The sequence below is a fragment of the Lissotriton vulgaris genome, chromosome 1_2 (genome assembly GCF_964263255.1).
Source record: "Lissotriton vulgaris chromosome 1_2, aLisVul1.2, whole genome shotgun sequence".
NCBI lineage: Eukaryota > Metazoa > Chordata > Amphibia > Caudata > Salamandridae > Lissotriton > Lissotriton vulgaris.
Genome location: NC_141686.1, coordinates 332933674 through 332942756, shown reverse-complemented (window position 1 = coordinate 332942756; position 9083 = coordinate 332933674). Strand labels below are relative to the sequence as shown.

Here is a 9083-nt window from a genome sequence, read left to right as displayed (position 1 = left end):
GTTTTTTTCCTAACAGGCGTTTAATTTCCATTCAGGCAAAAACAATTCCTTAAATCCTGAAGATGATCCCTATATAAATTGAGCACGGGATCGAAACGTCAACTCCTTTGAGTAGACATACGTTTCACCTTATTATATTACTGTATATATGGTTTACTCCAGGACACACGGTTAATTTTGATTCATGACAGTGGCGTGTTAGCTCACCCTGTTTGCCTGATATTCCTTCACTCTATTACTTTCTCACTTTCTCCTCCCTTGTACAGTACAGGACTGTGCCCTACTGTAATTATAATGTTTTGTTGCTAAATTGGACCCTTACCATTAACAATTTGTTTGAATATTAAATTCCCTGTCCAGCTGGACAAGGGACTGAAATATATAGTAGCCTATTGTGGTCTATATAATATTTTTGCAATAATTATGTGTAGCCATGAGTTTATTTTTAAGGAATATGTTAGATTGTAGTTAATTGATCAAATATTCTGTTGCTTTCTGACAGGCCATAGATAAGTTGTTATATGTGGTGATATGATGACTCATCCACTGATAAAGCCAATAGGTCTCCCTTTTATATTTTGACATACTTTAGATTATGACATAGGTTAAAATGACTTCATAGTTTTGTACTAAATTACTTCCCATAAAAAAGCCTTAGCAATTCATTGTAAAATCTAGAGGTTAAGGGGGGGGGGGGGCGTGGCCATGATGGCGACGAGAGCAATCTCAGAGCTCTGAGCTCCGCCCTTCACCTGCCGAGAAAAATCCTGTTTCCTCCTCGCCCGGCCCACCATCCTGCATGGCATGGGAGCGGAGACTGAAGGCTCACCGCACCGCTTCCTGATGATTTTTGTGCTGTTGGCTGCTCAGGAGTTCTGCTGCGGGCTATGACTCCAGTCTGCGTGAGCGAGGCACCCTTGAAGCCTGGTGCTCCCGGGCACAGACAAGTCAACCCTGTGAGAGTCCTGATTTCTACTGCTCGTGCCGGCTGGGCACCAGGATCTGTATTGCAATATTTTGCCCCCGGACCTGAAGTGGGCCGTAAGGCCAGAGATGCCATTTTGAGTCTTTGGGCAGCAGCGCATACCTGCTTGACGTCGCAACCGGTGCCTGTCGTGACACGCCCCGGGGAAGGAGGGGCTCCGGGGCTGACATGCGCCTGCAAGCCTGCTAAGGCCCCTTCATACAGACTGTGAGTGGACACCTGAGTCCGCGGCCCCTACATTGACTCCAGGCTGGGAGAAGTGAACCGGGACTGGGCTCCTCCACGAACCTGACCACACACAAGGGCACCTGTGAGGCCTGTGCACCCTCCTGTGATCCGCTGATTACTCACGCCTCTTGGGGGAACACTGGGCAGCAACACAACCAAACCCTGCGCCACGACTGCGAACTGCATGGGGCAAGACGAGGAGCCAGTGAGAGGGGTCAGCACGCTTCCACTCGATAGAACTTCGCAGTCTGGGCCCCCTGCATTTACCGCATGGTGGGAAGAATCCCAGAACTGCTTTCAGCACAATGAATGCTGTTGGGAAGGTCCATGTTGTGAGGCACCCCAGGTCTAAAAGGGCTCATATTCCCGGTTTAGCTGCTTGTGTCGTCTTGACTGCCTAGCCTACCATTCCACCTTTAAGCCACAGAAGTGCATCATCTCAAAAACGTTGACAGTTTCAGACCCCCTGGAAGACAAATAGACCAACATACGACCTGTCGCCCCCTGCAGACAGTGCAATGGGCAAGCCCAGGGTGGAGAAGTCCCAGTCACAGTCCCCGTAAGTGGATACAACCCCCCGGTCAATAGGAGTGCAGACCATCTGGGGCCCTCAGCTTGGGGTGACTGCAGTGATAATTCACACCTCTTCGATGAGCTACTGGTGGCAATACTTCATATTAAAACCACCCTGGGGACGAAGATTGACTCCCTCAGCATTGACATCGGTAACCTGTGGGAGGACCACAAGAAACTGAAGGGACGAGTGGAAGAGTCTGAATCTACTCTGGCGTCGATACGACCAACGGTAAATGCGACAACCACCCAACTGTAATCCCTCCAGCCAGAGGTGGACCTCCTAAGGGCACGATTAGAGGATTAGGAAGGGTGCTTGTGCCATAACAGGCAGAGGGCCCCAATATGGAACTCTATTTCAAAGACTGGTTAGCTAAGGGTAAGATGTTAAAGTTCTTCTCCATTGAGCTAACGCATAGGGTACTTGGGTCACCCCCACCTGGGCACCTTCCCAGACCAGTAGTGGTAAGATGCTTTAAATACCATGACTGGGATGATGTACTGCATGTCACCAGCAGCAGGGACCCTTGGCAAGTCAACAACAGAACTGTTCACATCTACCCAGACTATACTTTGGCTGCTCCTCATATCTGGAGGTCAAGAAATGCTTGAAGAACCACGAGGAGGTAAAATACTCCCTGCAATAACTGGCGCAACTTCGCATCCATCACAAAGAGGGCACAGTCTTCTGCAACACGCCCGAGGAGGCATGGGTCTTGATTTACCAACAGGGCCTGGCGCATGAACTCCCCACAATATTGTCTGACCCATCTTACTCCTGGACATTAGTTGCACCATGTGATGACTGAGACAAAGGCCCGGTACGCCGTCCAAGGAAAGCACAAGTGGGCCAGAATTGGGCACAAGCCATTAAGACGGCGGAACACATGGGATCCCCAGCTCCCTCTCCTAGGCCAGACTCGGACTCCGATATAACCATGGACCAGACACTGCTCATCACAGCCTCGCAGCTTGAGGCGTTATTGAGGGATTGCCCGGCCCTAACTCCACAAACTGCTAACATACTGGGTTGACATTTGCGGACTCTGAGGTACCATAAACTGCAGCAGCCTTATGGTCTGCATATGCTTGCTGGGCACCAGACTGATTCATGGGAGGCGGTGAGGACACTGCACAACTATTATGCTGCACCCTCCCCAACGAGCGATATGTAGCTGATACAGCAAATCATTTGTTCTTACTTTGTTATATGTTATATTTAGGGATTTATATGCTCCACATTTTAGTGCGAATGGCCCATTGCCCATTGGCAAACAGGCCTGGGATGGGACTTTCTGTTTATTATGTTGCTATTTTGGTATGCTTGCACACAGTGGGGCTTGTGGATTGGCCATGCCTGCCCCTCTTCATGCGGGGGCGGTGGCACACAGGGGAGGATTGGATCTATCAGCCAGTGGTCTGCTACACACTATGTTTTCACACTCCAACCAAGTAGATGGCGACTGGGGACTACTCGCTACTGACTTGGAATGTGAGGAGGCTGGAGGGATGCACTAAGCAACACAAAGTATACCTATGCTTGCGCAACCATGGGATCACGTTTGCGCTGCTACAGGAGACGCATCTCACCACACAAATACTTGCTTCATTCCGCAAACACTTTAGGGGCTTGGTCCTGGGTACGGCGTATTCTAGATATGCTCGGGGAGCACTTATATGGGTTGTACCGGAGACCCCACTGCAAATCACACACACCAAAGTGGACACACAGGGCTGTTTCGTCATCATGGAGGGCATCCTGAATGGGGACCCCTTGGTGCTGGTTTCCCTCTATGACCTGAAGTTGTGCCAGTTCACATTCCTCCAAACATTCACACCATCCTTGCCTACAGATCCCACGGCCCTCATCTACTGGGGTGGTGGTCTTAATGGTGTGTGGAACCTTGACATAGATCTCTCCTGCCCTCTCCTCCCGGGGACACAATCTATTAAACTAGCGCAACACATGGCGGAGTGAGTATCCAATATGCAGGCCCATGATGTATGGCGCAGGATGCATCCCCAAGCACGCACTTTCTCGCATTATTCAGTACTACCCAATTTGTACACTTAGATTGATATGATATTCAGTTCTGCAACGCCCTTCACAGTGTAATATACGCTGACTATTTGGTGCATGTGCTCTCCGACCATGCCCTGCTGAAGCTGTGCTTGTCCTGGGGTGTGAAGCACTCCGAGATTTCAACCTGGCGCCTGTTAAGTGCTGCTCTCACCGACTCATCCAACCAGGCCACCCTTCTGGAATCCATTGAATCCAATTTTGCGTTGAATTAGGGGAACTGTCGCATCAGCAGGAGTGGAGTGGAGTGGAGTGGGACGCCTTGAAGGCTGTCATCCAAGGGCACATCATCAAGAGCCCATCCGGCACCCAGAAAAGGCTGGCTACTGCACTTTGCACCCACGAGTTAGAGATACAGAGCTGCGAACAGCGCATTCACACCAACCCCAGATTGGCCCTTCATTAGCCCGGGCCCCCTTGGCATATAAAAACACGTTGGATGACTGCTGCGCCTTAGGTTATAAGAGCTAACTGGCACGCAGACACAAGGAGGACGATAAGGCGGGCAGACTGCTCATGTGGCTATTGCGGACAGAGACTACTCAAGCCCATATCACCGCCATTTACACATCTATCGGGACTCTAGGGAACAAGCAGGACGCCATTAACCAATCATTTTACAAATATTGTATGGCGTTGTATACTGCACCGGCCATACAGGACCCCACTACTATCCAGGTAGTCCTTGCGGGGATACAACTCCCACAGATTAAGCCATCGCACTATGACACCTTAGAGGAACCCATCGCGCTTGATGAGATCACAGATGCAATTGGACAGCTGGCAGCAGAGGGGAAGACACCGGGGACAGATGGGTGGCCATAAGAATTTTATTCAGCCTTTTCCGCGCAACTAGCACCTAGGCTGGCCAAGGTGTACGCCGAAGCCTTCTAAACAGGCACGTTGCTGCCCACTTTAAGAGAGGTGACACTAGTCTTTCTGTTGAAGCCGGGCCGCCAACCTCCTCAAATGGCCTCCTATTGCCCCCTGTCAATGTTGAATGTGGACGATATGGTCCTCAGGAAACTGCTGGTGAATAGGTTGATCACTTCTGTTCCACTATTTTTCCATGAGGACCAAAATGGCTTTATTCCAGGCCTCAATGCTGTTTGAATCTGTTTGCCCTGCTGTACTGGGTACAGGGCAAGGCAAAGAAACCCTGGGTTGCCTCCATAGATATCGAGAAGGCTTTAACACTCTATGCTGGACTTACCTCATAGCAGTATTGGAAGGGTTCTGTATTGGCCCAAACCTTACATGATGGATACCTCTGCTGTATGCCAGACTGCAAGCCAGAGTGAAGACGGGTTGCACTTTCTCCCTGTTTTTCTCAATGGTGCTGAGCACATGCCAGGGTTGCCCCCTGTCACTGATTCTTTGCACCCTGGCTATGGAGCCATTGGCATGCAAACTGCAACAACGGGTCACTGATTGAGGCCTACAGGTTGATCGCGATGGCACATAGTGTCATTGTACGTGGACGACGCGTTAATATACCTATGTGGCCGGGCTGAGATACTGCAGTCGATTATGGACATCATAAATACGCTTGCAAGAGTCTCTGAACAGTGCCATACACCCCTGTCTTATGGCTGGAGATCCAGCCTGGCACGGGTGCACGGAGCCAGGACTATGAAGAGAGAATGGGTTGGAGACGTGGAGGGGCCTGTAAATAGACTCGCAATTGAAAACATTTGAGAACTTGGTAGACACCTTTGGGGTACCGCAGGGCTCCTTTTTATTACATGCCTTGATGTTTTGCCAATCCTTGCAAACATGGGCTACAGACCATATGGAACCCATCACATCGCGCCTGTTGCAAACACTGCTCACACACGGCTGGGGCCAGTATGCAGTAACTGCATTCTACACATCATTCAGATAAGGCGACCCACCCGTGCTGACAATGCTGCGAGGATACTGGGACACCGAATTGTCTATCACTCCTACTGATAAATAGTGCCTGCAATGCCTTAACCAACCCAAGGCCTTCTCGACAAAAGCAGGGACAAAGTGCACTCACTTTAATTATCTTTATCACATGTATCTCACTCCCCACAGGTTGGTACGCATGTACGTCACCATCGTAGACATATGCCCTAGATGCTGTGACCAGGAGCTACATTCACACAGATGGTGTGGAACTGCACTGATATTCAAATGTTCTGGACCATGGTGGCCACTACTCTCACAGAGGCGGCAGACGTACGGATAGAGGCAGAGCCTCTTAACTTTCTCCTGGGGGTTATGAGACGCAGTGCGTCTCGTAAGGGCTTGACAATGTTCCTGGACCTTGCTCTCGGCCTGGTCAAGCGTAAGATCTCAATGGCATGGATGGCACCACTGGACCTCAATGTGCCCGTGTGGATGCTTGATCTCCGCAGGCCACTGGTGCCGAACACACGAACCAGATAGCGGCCAGGGCACGAGCTACAGCGACCCCGTGATAGACCCTCACACAGTGGCAGGATTACTTATCCTTTATCGAGACAAAAGTGTCCTCACCACCTCTTTGCTCTTAGATCCGGTCACAGGCACAGGACACTTAACTTCCTTGGATGCCTGAGTCTTACACAACATGCGAGCACACCAACTCGCAACGCCATCTGGCATATACTTCTCCAGACATACCCTGCCCTCCTCACCTCTCACCCCGCTACTATCCCTTCACCTTATACCCCCCACCCTTGCGCATCCAATAATACGACCACCACACCCTTGCAACACCACACATGCTACCTATTGATACATCAAACTGACAGACACACTCAAGCTCCACGAAGAGATCATTTGTTCCTTTTCTCTTTTGCTTTCCTTTCTTCTTTTTCTCTTTGCTGTTCCTCTTGTTCAAGTCCAATTCACTTACAAATGTATATGACTCAATAGAGAAATGGCTTTGAGAAGCAATGACTGGTTCCCTCTTCGGGTATCCTACTCACACTTGACTGTGTATAGCTGTGCTGCGCCACAAAGTGAATCAACGTACCAGCCAACAGAATGGACTTTAATGCTTTCCAGATGAGCGTTTCCCTGTACCCCGCCTATGCCATTCAAATGTATTGCTATTTTATAATTTCAATGTTCGATTGAATCGTCATGCAAATGTCAATGATGTTACCTTCTCAAAACTAATAAAGATCATGTATAAAAAAAATCTAGAGGTTAAAATGATCTAATAGTCACATAAAAATACCATATTCATCAAAAAACACCTGCAATTCGTAACACACACCATTGTCACACATGGTTTGTGACCTCATGTATTACATCACTAATAACATTTTGTATGATATAATTGATAACATCACCTATGACACTGTACATGGTGGGAACACAGCTTATTTTTACTTTAGTTAACTGGTCCATCTCAGTGATTTTTAGGTGACATTTTCACTGAACTCTAATGTCACATTAACCTTTGTTGTTTCAGTTAATAGCAATCTATCTATCTATCTATCTATCTACCTATCTATCTATCTATCTACCTATCTATCTATCTATCTATCTATCTATCTATCTATCTATCTATCTATCTATCTATCTATCTATCTATCTATCTATCTATCTATCTATCTATCTATCTATCTATCCCACGTATTTTATTATGCCTAATAAGATTGTTTTATTTCATGTTAATGGTGTTCTATCATTAATAATATAATATAATATTCCTTTTTAGACACCAGCCCAGGAGACTATGGACATAGTCAACCAAACTCTGGTGAATGAATTCATCCTGTTGGGCCTGTCATCCATTCCCGAGGTGGAGGGTCTCTTTTTCATAATATTTCTACTGACCTACGTGAGTACCCTGGCTGGGAACATCCTCATCATCACCGTAATACACCTAGATACCAATCTTCACACCGCTATGTACTACTTCATCTCCAACCTGTCTTTCCTAGACTGCTGCCTCTCCACTGTCACTGTCCCCAAGATGCTGGTAGACCTTCTAGCCGAGAAGAAGACCATCTCCTTCTCGAGCTGCATGATCCAGCTCCATTTCTTTATCAGCCTGGTGTCTATTGAGTGCTTCCTACTGGCGGCTATGTCATATGACCGCTACATTGCCATCTGTCACCCTCTGCAATACAGCAGCATCATGGACCAGCGTGTCTGCTCCTGGTTGGCTGCTGGCTTGTGGGTGTTTGCACACATTTACTCTTCTGTGCATGTGATTTTGATGAGCAGGCTCTCCTTTTGCAGCTCCAAAGAGATCAAGCACTTTTTCTGTGACATCCCCCCTCTGCTGAAGCTTTCATGCTCCGATACATTCATCAACATCCTGGTCATCTTTACACTCGGTGGGTTCTTTGGTTTTGGGGCACTTCTCACAAAGATTGTGTCATACACGTTTATTATCAGCACCATCCTGAACATCAAGTCATCTGAGGGCCGAGCCAAAGCCTTCTCCACCTGCACCTCTCACCTGACAGTGGTTATTGTCTTCTATGCATCTCTACTCTTCACCTATTTACGGCCCACAACCAATAACTCATTCTACATTGATAAGTTTGTGTCAGTGGTTTACACCATCTTGACTCCCATGGTGAATCCAATGATCTATAGTCTCCGAAACACTGAGATGAAGAAGGCAGTCAGGAAATCTATTGGTAGAATAGAGAGTGCTATAATGTGAACCTAGATTTAGATGATTGAGTGCCGGAAGGTGCCATGGAAAAGTTCTGCCAATCTCCCAGCCATTTGTGTCAACAAAGGTTTTACATAGTCACCAAACTCACCCACTATTAGTCTGCTGATGTATAAAAATCACCACTATACAGACATCTCATATCCTCCCCCTTGTACAACACTCCAGTGCTTTGTAGCTAGGTTAGATCTCTGTAAATACTAGGAGTTGGCCAACTCGTTTAATTCTATGTAGCACAATCACATGGTGTTACCTCAGAATTCCACAAAGTTACACTTCGATTAAGCAAGAAGCGTTATTCTTTATTTTGTGATATTTCTAAGTGCAAAAATGCACCCTCATGTCCAAAAAAACCAACAGGTCGTAAATTACGCATACATTTTTTGTATGACTTTAGACATCAAACTACACATAACTTTGCATTAGCAGGAAAAGCATTGTAGTCAATACATTGTGAACATTTTTTTGTTCAGCCATAAATAGTAAACAAAACTCCTTCAGGAGTAAATACTCTACCTGTCAAGTTGAGAACGTTTACATCAGAAGTAAATTGGCAGGCAGGCCAG

General features: G+C 47.4%; 1 protein-coding gene across 1 annotated transcript; it reads left to right on the top strand.

The window, feature by feature from the left end:
• The first annotated feature begins 7563 nt into the window (after positions 1–7563).
• LOC147736674 (olfactory receptor 5V1-like) lies at positions 7564–8505 on the top strand. The gene has a single exon (XM_086953807.1). It carries the CDS (start codon positions 7564–7566, stop codon positions 8503–8505), a length of 942 nt encoding a protein of 313 aa, XP_086809933.1.
• Positions 8506–9083: the final 578 nt, after the last annotated feature.

Coding starts and splice junctions, on each gene's coding strand:
- LOC147736674 (XM_086953807.1), top strand. CDS start 7,564: ATGGACATAGTCAACCAAACTCTGGTGAATGAATTCATCCTGTTGGGC.